This window comes from Scyliorhinus canicula, chromosome 3 (assembly GCF_902713615.1).
Source record: "Scyliorhinus canicula chromosome 3, sScyCan1.1, whole genome shotgun sequence".
Lineage (NCBI taxonomy): Eukaryota > Metazoa > Chordata > Chondrichthyes > Carcharhiniformes > Scyliorhinidae > Scyliorhinus > Scyliorhinus canicula.
Window position 1 is genome coordinate 42,330,395 of NC_052148.1, and position 20,528 is coordinate 42,350,922.

Below are 20,528 nucleotides of genomic sequence, written 5' to 3' on the forward strand. Positions count from 1 at the left end.
GGCTGGACCAAAATTGGGCCTCTTCAAAATAGTCAGGGCGTACACCCAATATTTCTCAGGCCTCTACATACGGACCACTCCTCCTGTAACGTTGAATTTCAGTCCATCCTCTTGGACGTGTTGTGGGAAGGTGAGAGGGGGAGAGAGAGGATGGCAATCCTGGCTGGCAGCACTGCATGAGGAACACTTCTGCAGATTCCACATCCAAACTAAATTTAAAAATTTACCCTCGAGATAGCTAGCCGTTTGCTAAGCTACATCCAAGCTAGCAAAGTCTGAGCAGGGCTCTGTGTCCTTTCCACTTCAATAGTGGAAAATGGGTTTCATGTGGCTGGTGTTCATTTGCACCATTTGATTTCAACCCCTTTCTAAGTGGTACTTGATGCATACATTGTAAAGTTAATGTAGACACCACATTCAGTTCTTTGAAGGGAATGAAGTTTACACAGCAAGAGTAAAGAGCTGGCAGAGACATCAGTACTTTGGTGCACACTTCTGTTCTTTTAGTACAAAGGGTGGCCAAGTCCATAAAGATTGCAAAAAAGGTAATGCAATGCCTGTTACTGACAGAAGAGTTGGTAGAAAATGTGCTGCTGTTGCATAATGTTTAATCCCAGATATAAATATGCCTCATGACCATCACTGGCTCTGTCGCAGGACATCGGCATTTTAAAGAAGGGATTAGTATAAATTAGTGCCAATTTGTTACGTTAGGAAGCAAGGCGACCACTAATCCAGTCCAAACAAATTCACTGCTCACAACAAAACATCCGTCCCTAAGCCTGTTAGACTCGATTTGAATGAACATCAAAATTTCTCATTGTGTATGTTGGAAAACAGATTCTAATTGTGGGGTTAATTCTGGGTGAAACAAGGTGGCTTAAAGCTGTATCATTGATGTTACAGCAGGGAGAGGTGGGCTAGAAAGTGTAGGAAGAGCTGCAAAGATACTGGGAAAGGATACAGTTCTTACAAGTTAGGGAGGGATGTGGTAAAGCAAAGAGTAATGGATCAAGTGTTCCAGAGGACATGGTCCATTCAGTCAATGAGCAAGGAATAATCTTGTGTCTGATGAGCGAAGGATGTTTATTTGGACATATAGCTAGAGGCAATCATTGCAATGTGGTCCATGGACCGGAATTGTGAAATTAGTTTTCTGGCCAATAAGAGCGAATCAGTCTTGACAATGTGTGTACTGATCGGAGTATAGAAGATGATTAGATGAAGGTAGGGGCTGTCAGGAATTCTGAATGAGTTCTAGTTTGTGGAGATGGAAGGCCAAAAAGAAGAGCACGGGGGGGGGGGGGGGGGGGGGGGGGGGGGGGGGGGGGGGGGGGAGTCAAGGCTTGAGGAAATGAAGATGTGGATTTGTGGCTCATCAGTATTACAGCAGTGGGTAATATTTTGGGGGTAGAGGGATGTGTTTTTTGCCAACAGTCTGGTTGTGGTGCAGGGAGCAGTTAGGTAACTGACGGGCCATTCAAATTGTGTCTGCTCACATACCAGTTTTGTTATCGTTTCACAGGCACTGCCACCAGTTACACCGGAATACACATCTTGTAATGATGATGACTTGGGTAACATTTGTAATGCACTTCCCAAGCACTTGCTTCGGTGCCCATGCAGGAATGCCCCCACTTCCTGACACAGGCCACCATCGTTCACCAAGTAGCTGTTCAAGAGCTTATGATGGTTAGAGGAATGAGTTAACCTTCAGCTTGAGTCTCCTTGTTCTGTGCTTGTATTCACACATGAATTGGAGAATGCGCTCTTGGGGTCAGTGATAATGGAACTCTGGTAAAAGCTTAATATATTCCTTCAACTGAAGGATAATTATGTTTTTCTGGTAATCACATTTAAGTTAAATAAAAACAATGCTTCGCATTTGGTAAATACCTTTGTTTACATGAGTTCCCAGCATGTGCCTTTTTATGTTGAGATGCAATTTGATCTCATAATTAAATCTGGCTGTACACTCACATGCATCAGCTGAGCAAATTGTATAATGAGTGCAGATTCTGTCTGCTGCACAACTTGTGCTAAACACCAATTTGTTAAATAAGGTCCCAGCCTATAAATCAAATTGAATATCTAACCATCAACTGTGTTAGTTAACTGGCTATGTTCAGGATAAAGGGATGGGGGCAATACAGAAAATAATCCAACAAGACACTGATTGAGCTCTTTGATATGCAACAACCTCAGATATGAAAATGCATCACTAGTGGCTCCTACAGAACACACATGCTCACTGTATGACAATTGTCATGGGATTGAAACTGGCAACAACCACCATTAACAAGACAGTCTGCAAATTTTTCATCTGGTGCTGTGGCAAATGGTTTAGCGTCTTTACAAGAAATTTCAGGAGACCATTTCCTTGGCTCACCATGTATAGTCACAATTTGAGCTTCCCAGGAAGATTTCTTGCATTTTGCGTCTCGTGGAATGTTTACTATTCCATCTCCCACAATAGACTTGAAAGAGAGTCATGTGTACTATTACCAAAGAAAGCCTCTCTCTCCCACACTCCACAGTGCTTGATAGTAGAGTCTGGTTCAGTCTTGTTTTCATCTCTCAAGTAATTTGACTCATCTCTTTGCACCTAACTTTAGTCTTAATTTTGTTTCGTTTCACATTTTTAAATCCTATTTCAGCTGACTCACCACAGAGGCCCTGTTTGGCTGTTTACTCTTTTTTTAAATTTAGAGTACTCAATTAATTTTTTCCAATTGAGGGGCAATTTAGCGTGGCCAATCTACTACCCTGCACATCCTTCTGGGTTGTGGGGGCGAAACGCATGCAAACACGGGGAGAATGTGCAAACTCCACACGGACAGTTACCCAGAGCCAGGATCAAACCTGGGACCTTGGCGCCGTGAGACAGCAATGCTAACCACTGTGCCACCGTGCTGTCCACCTATTTCGCTGTTAACATCAATATTTTTAAAATCCCATGATCCTACTTGAAGACGAACAGGGGAATGTCTAAGGTTCTCACCTCTTGGCCAATGTTTATACCTTTGGCCAGCATCATGAAAGGACTGTTCAATTGGTCAGTTTTCTTATGCTATTTGTGGGATAGAAGACAGAACAGTACAGCACAGAACAGGCCCTTTGGCCCTCGATGTTGTGCCGAGCAATGATCACCCTACTCAAACCCACGTATCCACCCTATACACGTAACCCAACAACCCCCCCCCCCTTAACCTTACTTTTAAGGACATTACGGGCAATTTAGCATGGCCAATCCACCTAACCCGCACATCTTTGGACTGTGGGAGGAAACCGGAGCACCCGGAGGAAACCCACGCTCACACGGGGAGGGCGTGCAGACTCCACACAGACAGTGACCCAGCCGGGAATCGAACCTGGGACCCTGGAGCTGTGAAGCATTGATGCTAACCACCATGCTACCGTGAGGCCCCTTACAGCTGACTGCATCGAGGACCCGGGTTTGACCCCGGTTTGACCCCGGGTCATTGTCCGTCTGGAGTTTGCACATTCTCCCCGTGTCTGCTTGGGTCTCGCCTCCACAACCCAAAAGGATTTGCAAGTTAGGTGAATTGCCCCTTAATTGGGAGAAAAAAAAGAATTGGCACTCTAAATTTATATAAAAAATAAATGTACTTCAAAGTAAAGCAGGGCCCTAGTCCAACTGTGCTCCCCCCAGTTCCCTGCCTCCAGCTGAACACGTTGCCTCAGCTCTCACACCCACACATACACCCCCGCACCACCCACACTCCCAGGTTGGTGTTTGTCCATTTCATTGATTGACCCTGAATCATAGAATTTACAGTGCAGAAGGAGGCCATTCAGCCCATCGAGTCTGCACCGGCTCTTGGAAAGAGCACCCCAACCGAGGTCAACACCTCCACCCTATCCCCACAACCCAGTAACCCCACCCAACACCAAGTGTGTGTTTTGGACACTAAGGGCAATTTATCATGGCCAATCCACCTAACCTGCACATCTTTGGACTGTGGGAGGAAACCGGAGCACCCGGAGGAAACTCACGCACACACGGGGAGGATGTGCAGACTCCGCACAGAGAGTGACCCAAGCCAGAATCGAACCTGGGACCCTGGAGCTGTGAAGCAATTGTGCTATCCACAATGCTGCCGTGCTGAAGGTTGGGGTAGTTGTATTGTCAGGGTTCAGTGGTCTGGTACAGGGAATTTGTAGAGTTGGAAAGCCAGAACCCACTGTAAATAGTTTCTGATGACAACTTGGCTGTGGATCCAGCATGTGAAAAGTAATGTATGGGAATGTGTAGAATCTGCTGTAATAATTCACGGAGAATTGTATCAGAAAGATTTTCAGTTGGCAGTGAGCAGACGTCATGTCTTATTTTATAAACATTAATTTTTATAATGCAATCTCTAGTTATCTCTGTTATTCTACTTGAATGGTCGCCTCATCTGGTAGCAATAGCAAATAAACAACAGGTTAACATATCACTTGTGGTAGTTTAAAACACCAGATAGTCAACAGATGTCTAGCGTGGAAGGTGTAAGGCCAGGGATGGGATGCAGAATAGTGGCTCTTATTTATAGGTAGCTCCAACACCCAGTAGCCTTGCGCCCATTGTTGAGAGTTGAACAGCCAATGAGCTCAGGCAGGGATGGAAATGATCTGGGTCTCAGAGGTGGAAATAAGAGGAGGTCTTTGTGATGGTACAGATACTGGGTTTGAAGCTAAGCTTGGGGTCAGATAGTCAGAATGTAACACTCAAACCCACTCTGCCATTGTCACTGGCTAGCCCAGAAAAAATTATTTTGACACAAAAAAGTTCCGTTGTAATGTAGAACGGGATTAAAATACCATGCCATGGGATTTTGAGAGATAACAGAAATGGATTTAGCATTGTAGTCATAATGGCGTTCGATGTTTTTCACTTCACTTCGATATCTTTCTTTTCAGGGAGTAATGCCATATGCTTAAGGCTATGGAGAACAAATTTAATAGCAGAAATGTTGTGATTCCAGAATACAAATGAGAAGAATTTTAAACAGTGTGGTTGTTACGTTTTGAAAAAAAGTTAAAATTGTCTAGAGTTGATACAAGATTCATTTTAAGAAATCTGGGGCTGGATTCTCCGTCCTGCCATGTTACATTTCTGTTTCAGCACGCCGCCGGAATGCTCTGTTACACCGGCTGCTCAATGGGGTTTCCCATTGTGGGGCAGCCCAAAGCCGTTGGGCAAACCCCGGGCTGCCGGCAAAACGGAGCATCCCGCCGGCGGAGCATCCCGTCCCTGGTGCCGTGCAACCTGAGTTAGTCTCATTATTTTGAAGAATTTGCTGAGTTTTCCACATATTGACCGAGCAAGTACAGATTTCCCAAAACACCACCATATTCCTTTCACACAACAGCAAGAATACTATACTTGCCCTGTATTATGGGAATGCATACACAGGGCAACAAGTGAAATGGTATTATGGAGCAGCTTCTCTGGGCATTCTGTTTCTCTTGTTCACAACTTTGAAATTTGGAAACAGCCACTGAGTTGGGGAGCTTGAGTCATAATCATTGGCTTGATAAGTTATTTTAGGCAGTTTGCCATGCTCGGATCCTCTGTGACACATACAAATGCCTCTCACCGAAAGTACTCAATTAAACATGCGCGCACCTCCAATTCAGGGCTGATGTCTTTTCCCACAGCCCATAACCTTGTTCCCCACGGTCTCATAAATAGTTTTGTTCAGTGAAATTAAATCACTTAGTGTTGGCAGTCAATGCCTTCTCTTGTCAGTCTTGAGGTCAGGAAGACAATGTTCTTGGCCATATCTGTCTGTAGAGAAACATCTCCCTCACTGCAAATCTGTCAGCCAATATCTACCAAGTGCCAGAGGAAAATAAATGGCCTGCATTATTGGTCCGACTCTCTTGTGAAGGTTAACGGTGAGAACTGCTGTGACCCAGCATTGGCCTATAGCAGCGAGCTTTGATTAAGCTTGCACTGCTGGGAAGTAAATTAGTTTAACATTGCTGAGTGAGAAATGATGGACCCCAGCGTTATATGACAGGAAAACAATGTGTAGTGTTGCTCAGCTGTGAGACAGGAATCTTCACCCCCCCCCCCCCCCCCCCCCCCCCCCCCCCCCACTCCACACCCCGCTCACTCCCCGCACCCAACAACTCTTCATATACCAGTAGCTAATAGAGACACAGGAACAAACAGTTATGTATCTATGTAAATGCATGGAGTATAGTATACAAAATCGGGGACCTGGAAGCTGAAATTCCTCTAGGGGCATGTGACATAGTAGCATTGACAGAAACGTGGCTCAAGCCAGAACATGACTGGATACTTAACATCCTGGGTTATAAGGTTTTTAGCAGAAACAGGGTGAGTAAAAATAGTCTTGGTCAAAAATAGGATCATAGCTCTTGAATGAGAAACAGCTCCTGAATTAGAATCTAGATTGGATTTGTTTATTGTTACGTGTACCGAGGTACAGTGAAAAGTATTGTTCTGTGTATTTACACACTGTAAATACATAGACACAGGCACGGGTGAAGCAAACAGAAGTGTAGTACTACTCAGTGGAGAAGATGTGTGAAGATATCAGATCAGTCCATAACAGGGTCGTTTAGGAGTCGTAACAGCGGGGAAGAAGCTGTTTTTGAATCTGCTAGTGAGTGTTCTCAGACTTGCGTATCTCCTGCTCGATGGTAGAAGTTGGAAGAGTAAGTCATTTGGGAGGGGTCTTTGATTATGCTGCCCGCGTTCCCAAAGCAGCAGAAGGTGTAGACCAATGTTCTTCAAACTTTTTTTCCGGGGACCCATTTTTACCAACCGACCAACCTTCGGGACCCAACCCGGCTGACCTACGCGACCCACGCCAGCCGACCTGCACGACCCACCATTTTCCCTTACCTTGTTTGCTGCTGACAAAAATAGAGGAAATGGTTTTGGGTCCCTTTTGCCCTCGTACACGCTCCTCCAATGGAACCTGTTGGATGAAGGTGAAGCCTTCCGGTGTCGGAAAGTATGGAGTCTCCATCTGTCCAAAGTTATGAATTTTTTCCTGTAAAATTTTATCAAATTTGTATTATCAAATACCGAACTTGTAAAAAATATAAAATGAGTAAAATAAATGAATAAAACCCCCCTGAACTTGTTTTAAAAAAAAATAAAATGAATAAAATAAATGACAAAAATGAATAAACCCCCCCCCCCCGAACTTGTAAAAAACATAAAATGAAAAAAATTCAAATTAAATGAATGAAATAAATGAATAAAAACCACTGCAGAACTTAATAGCGGCCGCACTGCGCATGCGTGCCCGATTACCGGCCGATCATCGCACGCGCATGCACATTCCGCGAACATGTTTTAAAAATTTGGCCGCATTGCGCATGCGCGCATGATGATCATGCGCAATGCAGCCAAATTTTTAAAAAACATTTTCGCGGCTGCTTGCAGCTGGCGTTATGAAAAGCCGGCTGCTGCGCAGGGATTTGCGCATTCGGGGGAGCTGCAGACACCGGCTCCGTCACCCTCCCAACACCCTCCCACGACCCACCCGCGGGTCGCGCCCCGGACTTTGAAGAACACTGGTGTAGACAGAGTCATTCGTTGGGAGGCGGGTTCGTGTGAAGGCGGGTTCGACTGGGCGGTGTTTGTGACTCTGTAGTTTCTTACGGTCTTGGGCCAAGCAGTTACCATACCAAGCTGTGATGCAGCCAGATAGGACGCTTTCTATGGTGCATCTGTAAAAGTTTGGTAAGAGTCAATGTGGACATGCCGGATTTCCTTAGTTTCCTGAGAAAGCATGGGCACTAGGAATTTGAAGCTGTCGACCATCTCCACCTCGCCCCTGTTGATGCAGACAGGGGTGTGTACAGTACTTTGCTTTCTGAAGTCAATGACCAGCTCTTTAGTTTTGCTTTTACAATTTTTTTTAGAGTATCCAATTATTTTTTTCCAATTAAGGGGCAATTAAGCATGGTCAATCCACCTATCCAGCAAATCTTTTGGGTTATGGGGGTGAGACCTATGCAGACACGGGGAGAATGTGCAAACTCCACACAGACAGTGGCCCAAGGCCGGGATGGAACCTGGGACCTCGTCCCTGTGAGGTAGGAGTGCTAACCAATACGCCACCGTGCCACCTAGCTCTTTAGGTTTGCTGATATTGAGGGAGAGATTGTTGTCGTTACACCACTCCTCTCGGTTCTCTATCGCCCTCCTGTATTCTGACTCATCATTGTTCGAGATCTGACCCACTACGGTCGTATCGTCAGCAACGTGTAGATGGAGTTGGAGCCAGATTTTGTCTCACAAGCCGTGTGTGTATAGGGAGTTTGGTAGGGGGCTAAGTACGCAGCCGTGCGGGGCCTCGGTATTTTTTTTTCTTAATTTAGAGTACCTAATAAGTTTTTTCAATTAAAGGACAATTTAGTGTGGCCAATTTGCCTAACCAGCACATCTTTGGGTTGTGGGGGTGAAACCCATGCAGACACGGGGAGAATGTGCAAAATCCACACAGACAGTGACCCGGGGCTGGGATCGAACCCGGGTCCTCAGCGCCGTTGGCAGCAGTGGTAACGTCTGCGCCACCGTGCCACCCTCTGGGCCTCGGTATTGAGGACCATCGTGGAGGAGGTGTTGTTGTTTATCCTTACCGATTTTGGTCCATGGGTCAGAAAGTCGAAGATCCAGTTGCAGAGAGAGGAGCCAAATGCTAGGTTTTGGAGATTATATGGTTGGAGGTGAGAAACAGAAAGGGAGCGGTTACCTTGTTTCGTTTTTACTAAAGACCTCCAAATAGTGGGAAGGAAGTGGAAGAGAGAATTTGTTGGCAGATTATGGAAACCTCCAGAGCAAGTAGGGTTATGATAGTCGGGGATTTCAATCACCCTAAGATAAACTGGAGTGTGGAGAAGGGAAGGGGAGAATGCAGTATGTGCCAGAAAACGTTCTGGAACAGTACATTTCGAGTCCGAGCAGGGAGCATGCTGGGCTGGATCTGGTCTTAGGAAATGAGGCAGGGTAGGTGGAGAACGTCACAGTGCTGGAGCCGTTGGGAAGTAGCGATCCTCATATAATACGATTCAATATTAAATTGGAAAAGGATAAAAAATCAGCCACGGATTAAGATCCCAGACTGGAAAAGGGAAGATTTTAGCAGTCTAAAAGTTGAACTGGAGCAGGTTGATTGGAAACACGTTCTGGTGGATAAAACAGTGGATGAAAAATGCGAGACTTTCAAAGGAGAGATGAATAAGGTGCAAACTAGGTACGTACCCATGAGAAATAAATATGGGGTTCCAAAGCTAGAGTACACGAGATGACTAAGGATATTGATGATAAAATTAGAGGCATAAGATGCATGTTGGAATAATAATAGCAATAGAAATCAGAGAGTATCTCAAACGCAGGAGAGAGACTAAGGCTGGAATAAGGAAGACTGAGGGGAAGTTTGAGGAAAGGATTGCAGGCTGTGCTAAAACAAATAGCAAAATGTTCTTCAAGCATATTAATGATAAAAGATTAGTGATGGATAGAGTGGGTCCCATCAGGGACAAGCAGGGTAAACTGCTCACTGAAGTGGAGGGTATGGCAGTAGTACTAATGAGTACTTTGCTTCTATCTTTACCAAATTAGAAGATGGTGATGCTGGCCCAGTTGAAAATGTGGGTGTTGAGCAACTGAGCAGTTTAGTGATAGATAAAGAAAAGCTGCTCAAAAGGCTGGCAGCACTCCAGGTAGAGAAGTCGCCAGGACCGGATTAGATGCATCCTAGATTGCCGAGAGAGGTAAAGGAGCCGTTGACAGAAATTTTCCAGGCCTCTCTGAACAATGGATAAGTCCGGGAGACTGTAGGATTGCAAATGTGATACCGTTGTTTGAGAAAGGGGCAAAGGATAACCCATGGAAACTACAGACCTGTCGGCTTCAGGTCAATAGTGGGAAAACAGATGGGGGCCGTAATACGAGATGAGATAAATATGCACTTAAGAGAAAAATAAGTTAATACTGGACATTCAACATGGCTTCGTCAAGGGTAGGCCACATCTTTTTTTTTAACGAACATTTTATTGAGGCATTTATGGTTTTATAACAACAAAATATACAAATATACAAATACAAATGTAAACATAATTCAGTGCTGGTTAGGTGGATTGGCCACGTTAAATTGACCCTTAATTAGAAAAAAAAAGGAGGCAACGGCCAAAACATCAGCCTGTCTCGCCCCCTGGACTCCGGGTCTTCTGACACTCCAAAGATTGCCACGTCCGGACTCGATGCCACCCTCATTTTTAGCATGACTTCCGCAAATCCCTGCCAGAATCCCCTAAGCTTCGGACATGCCCAAAACATGTGGACATAATTTTCAGGCCCTCCTGCACAGCTCGCACATCTGTCCTCTACCCCAAAGTACCTGCTGATCAGGGCCACCATCATGTGCGCCCCGGTGAACCACCTTGAATTGAATCAGGCTGAGCCTGGCACAAGATGAGGATGTGTTGACTCTACTCAGAGCATCCTCCCACAGACCCACCTCTAACTCCTTTCCCAGCTCATCCTCCCATTTACGCTTTACCTCCCCTATCTGGGTTCCCTCCTACTTCTTTATAAATTTCTGAGACCTTCCCCTCCCCCACCCCCATTCTAGAAATACCATATCTTGTATCCCCATGTGGCGGTAGAAGCGGAAAGGTCGAAACCTGCCTTCGAACAAAGTCCCTCGCCTGCACATAGCGAAACCCATTCCCACCCAGCAATTCAATCTCCTCCTCCAGATCCTCCAAACAAGGAAAGCTCCCATCAATAAACAGATCTCCCAGTATCTCATTACCTGCTCTCTGCCACCTCCAAAACTTCCCATCCAGCCTCCCCAGGACAAACCGGTGATTGCCACAAATTGGAGCCCACAACGACGCTCTCTCCACTCCCATATGCTTCCGTCACTGTCCCCAAACTCTCAGAGCCGCCGCTACCAACGTGCTTGTGGAGTGCCAGGCTGGCGACAATGGCAGAGGTGCTGTTACCAGTGCTCCTAAACTTGTGCCCCTACATGATGCCGCCTCTACCTGTTCCCACACTGACCCTCCCCCACTTCCTGAGAATGTGAAAACTCCATACGGACAGTGATCCAGAGCCGGGATCGAACCTTGGACCTCGGCACTGTACGGCAGCAGTGCTAACCACTGCACCACCGTTCTGCCCCCCGGCTCACTGCATTTTATTGCCCCTTCCTCGCTGTGACAGGACTGTACAATTCCCCCTGTGTTCCAGTTGTTTTAAAACGGACAGTATTCTGTGGGTCCCTGGTTGGAAGGCCAGTACTGTGCTATTAGGATCAATTGTTAAGGCGGCACAGTAGCACAGTGGTTAGCACTGTTGCTTCACAGCGCCAGGGACCTGGGTTCAATTCGGCTTGGATCACTGTCTATGCAGAGTCTGCATGTTCTCCCCGTGTCCACGTGGGTTTCCTCCAGGTGCTCCTGTTTCCTCCCACAGTCCAAAGATGTGCAGGTTAGGTGGATTGGCCATGCTAAATTACCCTGAGTGTCCAAAAAGGTTAGGTTGGTTTAAGGGGATAGGGTGGTGGTGGGGTCTTAAGTAGGGTGCTCTTTCCAAGGGCCGGTGCAGACTCGATGGGACGAATGGCCTCCTTCGGCGCAGTAAATTCTATGATTGTGCTGCCCCGTCAACAATCATTTTCTTTCTCCATTGTAATTGTTTATTCGGCTCTGACCTTTTTTTGAGAATCATTCCTTAATATTGCAGGTCCCAGTGCAGCAATTTTCCTGCTGTAGTTAGGCTGGTTTGATCATTGATAAGGGATAGGAATTTGGCAAACTGCTTGTAAAATTATTTCCAATTGGAATTGTCATAAGCTTTGAAGAATGTGCTTTTCAGTCTCCTGTCCAACAATTGATTGAGCGAAGGCTTCCCGGCCTGAAACATTCTCTCTTTCAAGCAGCAATATATTACACCAGGGTTCTTAACAGAGAAGAAAAAATGAGACCCTAGCACAAGTAGGTGATTAAAGAGAGGTGACCCAACAGTACAAGTGAAGAGGTAGGGAATGAGAGTGCCTTTTACTGAAGATCCTCGGCCTTGGTTGATAAATCCCTTCTGCGCCTTTCCAAGGTATTGAGCTGGCAATCCTACATTGTTTTGAAAAGTAAAAAAGTTTTATTTCTATCATGCTTTTAGAGTACAGAATGACTCCGGAGGAATATCCAATAGAATGACTGAGCAGTTTTGGGCCCCATGCCTAAGGAAGGATGTGCTGGCCTTGCAAGGCAGTCCAGAGGAGGTTCACAAGAATAATCATGGGAATGAAGGGCTTGTCATATGAGGAGTGGTTGAGGACTCTGGGTCTCTACTCAATGGAGTTCAGAAGGATGAGGGGGATCTTATTGAAACTTACAGAATACTGCAAGGCTGGATAGAGTGGACGTGGAGAGGTCTCCACTAGTAGGAAAAACTAGAACCCAAGGGCATAGCCTCAAACTGAAGGGACCGCCTTTAAAACTGAGATCAGGAATTTCTTCAGCCAGAGGCTGGTGAATCTGTGGAACTTTTTGCTGCAGAAGGCTGTGGGGGTCAAGTCACTGAGTGTCTTTAAGACAGCAATAGATAGGTTCTTGATTAATAAGGGAATCCGAGGTTATGGGGAGAGAGCAGGAGAATGGGGATGTGAAAAATATCAGCCATGATTGAATGGCCGAATGGCTTAATTCTGCTCATACATCTTATGATCTATTATGGACAAAAAATGTGGGCTCATAAGGGACCTTTGGAGAAAGTGTGGGAGGTCATAAGGCTTTCTGCACAAAAGACCAGAAGACAGTGGACCAAAGGATAAGATCTCCAGCTGGAAGAGGTTCGAATTGGACAAGGCTTCTAGAGAATTTTTTTTAAAATTTAGAGTACACAATTTTTTTAAAATTCCAATCAAGGGGCAATTTAGTGTGCCCAATCACCGAACCTGCACATCTTTAGGTTGTGGGGTTGAAACCCAAGCAGACGCTGGGAGACTGTGAAAACTCCACATAGGCAATGACCTGAGGCTGGGATGGTTCCTTGGGAGTTGATGTACTAGGGACATCGGATGCTGCCATAGACGTATGGGATTTAGTGCAGAAGGGAAATCTGAGGACGAGTTACAGTTTACACAGTGTGGATCTCTGGAGCGCTGGAGAAATCCGGTCTGGGGTTTAAGGGTAGGACTGTCTTTGAAATTCAAGTCAAGCAGGCTGTGTAACTGGGAGTCCTGTTACTTTCTTGTGTTGGTCATTGATAGCAACCGTCACCGTTCTTATTTATTGGTATTTTCAGGAGCTCCATACTGGGCCCGTCCTGATCGGATGGAGACGAGGCTTCATTCAGTACTAGTCGCGAACACCGCTCGCTTCCGATGCCCGGCTGCTGGAAATCCCACTCCCACCATCCGCTGGCTGAAGAATGGCAAAGAATTTAAGGGTGAACGCCGCATTGGTAGGATCAAGGTGAGTTATTACTCTTCATGGGTCTCAACTTGTCAGCCTTCAGCTACCTGCAGTGCCTCTTCACTCCTCACGATTGGCCATGTGACACAGATGGATAGGGTCACAATTGGTCATGTGACACACCGGGTCAGATGGCAACGGATTAGCAAATTTAGTCAGGTCATTCCAGTCCGACAGCTCCATCCTCTAAACAAAACTATTCGTGACCACCTCCATGCTTTTACAGGTCTTATTGGAACGCCTTGAGGTTTGTTGCCATCAGGATTGTCACAACTAATGTGATGGAGTGAGTAGGCCGGGACGAAGCCAGAACATTAGAACTGCTTTAGAAGAGGCAAGACAACCTGCTGCAGATAAATCCCACCAGCAGATACAGTTGATGATGGTGCACAGCTACTTGAAAATCATTGGAAAAGGCCTTCCATCAACCCCCACCTGCCCGCCTGAGAATTATTCCAGAAACTTTGCAGCCCAGTCTGACTTTATTTATTCAGCCCATAGAACATACTGGAAGGAGGCCATTCGGCCCATCGAGTCTGCACCCACCCACTTAAGCCCTCACTTCCACCCTATCCCCGTAACCCAATAACCCCATCTAACCTTTTTTTGGTCACGAAGGGCAATTTATCATGGCCAATCCAGCCAACTTGTATGTCTTTGGACAATGGGAGGAAACCGGAGCACCCGGAGAAAACCACGCAGACAAGGGGAGGACGTGGCGTGGTTTAGGATATAACATACAAGAAAGCACAGCAGCGCCTATACTTCCTCAGGAAACTGAGGAAATTTGGCATGTCCACATTGACTCTTACCAACTTTTACAGGTGCGCAATAGAAGCATCCTATCTGGCTGCATCGCAGCCTGGTACGGCAACTGCTCAGCCCAAGACCGTAAGAAACTACAGAGAGTCCATCACGCGAAGCTGCCTCCCATCCCTTGAAGAGTAGTGGGCTTGTCAGAGTACAGTTGAGAGAAATCAGGAGGGCAAAAGGGGGACATGAGATTATCTTGGCAGATAAGGCGAAGGAAAATGCAAACAGCTTTTACAGATACATAAAGGACAAAAGAGTGACTAGGGAGAGGGTGAGGCCTCTTAAGGATAAGGATGGGAAAGATCCTAAATGAATATTTCTCGTCTGTATTTTCTGTTGAGAAAGGCACGGATGTTAGGGAAATTGGGGAAATAAAAAGTGATGTCTTGAGGAGTATACCTATTACAGAGAAGGATGTCCTGGAGGTATTAAAGCGGATCAAGATAGATAAATCCCTGGGATCTGATGAAATGTATCCCAGGATGTTGTGGGAGGCTAGGGAGGAAATTGCCGGCCACCTAGCTGAGATATTTGAATTATTGACAGCCGCAGAAGAGGTGCCTTAAGATTAGAGAGTAGCAAATGCTGTGTCCTTGTTTAAGAAGGGCTGTCGGGATAAGCCTGGGAACTACAGAATTTGGAGCCTTGCCTCTGTAGTGGGTAAGTTGTTAGAAGGTATTCTGAGGGACAGAATCTACAGGCATTCAGACAAGCAAGGGCTAATTGGGGAAAGTCAGCATAGCTTTGTAAGGGAAAAGTCATGTCTCTCAAATTTGATTGAGGTTTTTGAATGGGTAACCAAGAAGTAGATGAGGGCAGTGCAGTCTATGTTGTCTACATGGAATTTAGCAAGGCCTTTGACATGGTAAGTTGTTGCAAAAGGCTAAATCTCACGGAATCCAGGGAGTGGTAGCCAATTGGATACAAAATTGGCTTGGGCGACTGAAGCCAAAGGGTGGTTGTGGAGGGTTATTTTTCAAACTGGAGGCCTGTGACCAGTAGTGTGTCTCAGGGATCGGTGCTGGGTCCACTGTTATTTGTTATATATATATATGATTTGGAGGTAGGAGGCATGGTCAGTAAGTTTGCAGATGACACCAAGATTGGTGGCATAGTGGACAGTGAAGAAGGTTATATAAGATTGCAACAGGATCTTGACAATTGGACCAATGGACCGATGAATGGCAGATGGAGTTTAATTTGAATAAATGTGAGGTGATGCATTTGGTGGATCGAATCAGAGCAGGACCTACTCAGTTAATGGTAGAGAGTTGGGGAGAGTTACAGAACAAAGAGATCTAGGAGTACAGGTTCATAGCTCCTTGAAGGTGGAGTCGCTGGTGGACAGGGTGGTGAAAAAGGCATTTGGCATGCTAGGTTTTATTGGTCAGAATATTGAATACAGGAGTTTGGATGTCTTGTTGAAGTTGTACAAGAACACACTGTAAGAACACACTGTGGAATACTGTGTTCAGTTCTGGTCACCCTATTATAGGAAGGATATTGTTAAACTAGAAAAAGTACAGAAGAGTTTTACAAGGATGCTACCGGGACTTGATGGTCTGAGTTATAAGGAGAGGCTGGACAGGCTGGGATTTGTTTCCCTGGAGCTTGGGAGGCTTAGGGCTGATCCTCTCGAGGTCTATAAAATAAGGAAGAGCTTAGATAAGGTAGATAGTCGGCATCTTTTCCCAGAGGTAGAGGAGTCTAGAACTAGGCGGCATAGGTTTAAGGTGAGAGGGGAGAGATACAAACGAGACCCGAGGGGAAATTTCTTCACACAGAGGGTGGTGAGCATCTGGAATGGCCTGCCAGAGACGGTGGTAGAGGCTGGGACAATTTTATTTTTTAAAAAGCAGTTAAACAATTATGCGGGCAAGTGGAACTAGTTTAGTGATAGAAACTGGGTGGCATGGACGAGCTGGGCCGAAGGACCTGTTTCCATGCTGTAAACATCTATGACTCTGTCTACACCTCCCGCTGCCTTGGGAAAGCGGGCAGCATAATAAAAGACCGCTCCCACCTGGCTTACTCACTCTTCCAACTTTTTCCATCGGGCAGGAGATACAAAAGTTTGAAAACCCGCACGAACAGAATCAAAAACAGCTTCTTCCCCACTGTTGCCAGACTCCTAAAGGACCTTCTTATAGACTCATCTGATCAATACTACATTCCTGAATGCCAGTGTCTATGTATTATATTGTGTACCTTGTGTTGCCCTATTACGTATTTTCTTTTCATGTACAAATCGTCTTTTTGGTACAAGTGACAATAAACAAATCCAAACCATCCATCCCACTCCCGAGGCACTGTACCAAGGTACAGTGAAAAGTATTGTTCTGCAAATAGTCAATGCAGATCACTCCATCATGAAAAACATAGGACATACGATAAACACACAATGTAAATACATAGACACCGGGTGAAGCATACAGTGTAGTGCTTCACAGTAGAGAAGAGCGTGGAGAGATCAGTTCAGTACATAAGAGGGCCATTTAGGAGTCTGGTAACAGTAGGGAAGAAGCTGAATCTGTTAGTGCGTGTTCTCAGACTTTTGTATCTTTTGCCCGGTCGAAGAGAGAATAACCCTGTGAGGGAGGGGTTTTGAAATTTGCTGCCCACTTTCCCAAGGCAGCGGGAGGTGTAGAGTCAATGGATGGAGGGGATGGGTTTGCATGATGGACTGGGCTGTGTTCATGACTCTAGTTTTGTATGGTCTTGGGCCGTGCAAATGCCAAGTGATGCAGCCGGATAGGATGCTTTCTATGGTGCATCTGTAAAAATGAGTGAATGTGGACATGCTGAATTTCCTTAGTTTCCTGAGGAAGTAAAGGCGCTGTTGGGCTTTCTTGGTCATAGCATCGACGTGGGTAGACCAGGACAGATTCTTGGTGATGTGCACACCGAAGAATTTGAAGCTGTCAACCATCTCCACCACGGTACCATTGATGCAGATCGGGGTGTGTACGATACTTCACTTCCTGAAGTCAATGCCCAGCTCCTTAGTTTTGCTAAAATTGAGGGAGAGATTGGTGTCGAGCACTAGGTTCTCTATCTCCCTCCTGAACTCTGACTCATCGTTGTTTGAGATCCGACCCACTACGGTCGTGTCATCAGCAAACTTGTCGATGGAGCTCGAGCCGAAACACACAGTCGTGTGTGTATAAGGGGTATAGTAGGGGCTAAGTATTGAGGCTTCCTTCCGCGGCCTGGGGAGAGTTGGCCCAGGTCAGCTGGTGAGAATGCTCATATCTGCAGCAACCATTTTACTTTCTCCCAACAGAAAGTGGGTGGGGAGCAGTAAGTGATTTGGGGTAGGAAGAACTCATTCTGTGCCCATTACTAAACTAAATTCTCTTCAACGACAACAACAGAAAAATAGCAAATAAACAACAGCAAACATAAATCCCAGATTAATAATAATCTTTACTGTCACAAGGAGGCTTACGTTAACACTGCAATGAAGTTACTGTGAAATCCCCTCGTTACCACAATCCGACGCCTGTTCGGGTGCACTGAGGGAGAATTCAGAATGTCCAATTCACCTAACAAGCACGGTTTTCAGGACTTGTGGGAGGAAACTGGAGCACCCGGAGGAAACCCACGCAGACACAGGGAGAATGTGCAAACTCTGCACAGACAGTGATCCAAGCCGGGAATTGAACCTGGGACCCAGGCGCTGTGAAGCAACAGTGCTGACCACTAGACCACCCAATGACCGCTCTTAAACAGCTAAAAAGAAAACCACGTACAAGTTGAAATGTTTGTTTTTTGTTTAAAATTATCTAAACATGATGAATTCACTACTGAATTGCACATAAACTAGAAAAGTCAGGTTGGTTTTCAGTCTAAAATCCCACTTTAAAGCAGCTTTTACATTTTTTCAGGAATCTGCAATATATAATCCTGCTGAAGCCCGTGTGATATTGCACGATTAACCGCATTAATATAGGGCTTGTTTAATCCTTTAGCAACCAAGGAAGCCAGTGATTGTCTTGCAAGCTATAACACGTTTCCAAATATGTTTCTGCTTTTTGCTTTCTTTTTCTAAACAGCAGCACAAAGATCTTAACTTTATCTCCCGTCAGTCTCTCCTTGGGTCTACAGAAACCGCTGAATATTTCCCATTGTGCATGGCCCTTGGTGTTGCTCATTTACTGGCTTCCTCACCCATATGGACATTATTCATGTCTGAAGCTATACATCTCGTGCATCTGGTTATTTGAGCACCAGGGGCATCACACCAAGCTTGTTCCTACCCTCACCAACTTTCCAGTGGAATCATTGGGTCACTGGACACGAGTGTGGTTCTCTGACTGGCAGTGAAATTAAGTATGACAAAAGCAGTTAATATCCACACGGAATTACAGAATTGTTACGGCGCAGAAGGAGGCCATTTTGCCCACCGTGTCTGCACAGCTCTTCAAACGAGCATCATTACCTGGTGCCATTCCATTGCCTTTTCCTCGTCGCTCTGCACGTTGTTTCTATTCAAGTAATCATCCAATGCCTCGATTGAACCTACCTCCACCACACTTCTAGATGGTGCGTTCCAGGCTCGAACCACTCATTGTGTGAAAGGGCTTTTTTCTCACCTCACATTTGCTTTTTTTGCAAATCAGCTGAAATCTGTGCCCTCTCGTCCTTGGTCCTTTTACGAGTGGGAACAGTTTCTCCCTATCTACTCTATCTAGCCCACTCATGGGCGGCACGCTAGCACAGTGGTTAGCACTGTTGCTTCACAGCACCAGGGACCCGAGTTCGATTTCCTCCGGGCGCTCTGATTTCCTCCCACAAGTCCCGAAAGACTGCTTGTTGGATGAGTTCTGAATTCTCCCTCTCAAACAGGCGCTGTAGTTTGGTGACTTGGGATTTTCACAGTAACTTCATTGCGGTGTTGATGTAAGCCTCCTTGTGACACTAATAATAAAGATTATTATTATGATATTTAAGATCTCGACCAAATCTCCTCTTGGTCATCTTTTCTCCAAGGAGAACAATCTGAAAACCTCTCCAATTTACCCTCTCAAGTGAAGCTTCTCATCCCTGGAACCATTCTTGTAAACCTCACCTGCAATTTCTCCAATACATTCACATGCTTTCTATAGTGTGGTGCCCTTAACTGCACACAATGTTCCAGCTGAGGCCAGAGGCCGGACTGTTGTGTTGTACAAGTTCAGCATTACCTCCTTGCATTTGTGCTCTATGCTTCCAGCAGTGTTTACCATACATGGATGGAAAGTGTTGTCAGTGACACCCTTCCAGAAACACTGACCTCTCATAAGCCCTGACTGCATCACGTAGCCAGTGTAATTGACAACAAACCTTTGAGACAGCTAGTACGGTTGCCAGGCTACACCCACTTCTTCAATTGTGTCCGCAGCAGAATTTTAATGTAACTGTGTACTGTTAATAGCCTTCCTGAGAGTAGTTTTACAGGAGTGCTGCTTTTGCACAGTACTCCCTCAGTCAGTGACACTTTTTAATCATAGAAACCATACAGAGCAGATGGAGGCCTTTCAGCCCATCCTGTCTGCACCGACCCTCCTAGGCCCACTCTCCGCCCTATCCCCTCACCTCACCTGACCTGCACTTATTGGACACTGAGGGACAATTTAGCATAGCCAATCCACCTAACCTGCACATCATTGGACTGTGGGAGGAAACCCACGCAGGCACGGGGAGAATGTGCAAATTCGCAGTCATCCAAGGCCAGAATTGAACCCGGTCCCTGGTGCTGTGAGGTAGCAGTGCTAAACATAGTGCCACCATGCCGCCCTTTTTAATGTTTTTTAAAATAAATTTAGAGTACCCAATTATTTTTTCCAATTAAGGGGCAATTTAGCTAGCCAATCCGCCTAGCCTGCACATCTTTTGGGTTGTGGGGGTGAAACCCACGCAGACATGGGGAGAATGTGCAAACTCCACACGGACAGTGACCCAGGGCCGGGATTCGAACCCAGGTCCTCAGCCCCGTAGGCAGCAATGCTAACCACTGTGCCACCGTGCTGCCCCCTTTTTAATGTATTTGACCTGACCACATGAATAGCTGCCGTGTGTCCAGTGAAAGCAGAAAGCACAGAGGTGCATTCCCTCCCTATTTTAGCAATGGGAATGGTGGGGCTTCTGGCTTTGAGTAGTACTAATAGCAGGAAGAAAGTTAATTCGGGGGATGTGGCTGACGTTGGTTGTCCCAGTTGAGCACTGTTCTTCTGAATCGATGAAGCATTTCAGTTCAA

The 20,528-nt window shown here is 45.8% G+C and overlaps 1 protein-coding gene across 6 annotated transcripts in view; it reads left to right on the top strand.

Moving 5' to 3' along the window:
- Positions 1 to 20,528, top strand: part of LOC119963931 (fibroblast growth factor receptor 3-like) — a 254,152-nt gene that overhangs the window by 141,883 nt on the left and 91,741 nt on the right. For all 6 annotated transcript variants that reach the window (XM_038793355.1, XM_038793358.1, XM_038793357.1 and 3 more), the window contains exon 5: positions 13,307 to 13,476. In XM_038793355.1, coding sequence (XP_038649283.1) covers positions 13,307 to 13,476 — 170 coding nt within the window. The remainder of the gene's footprint in view (positions 1 to 13,306; positions 13,477 to 20,528) is intronic.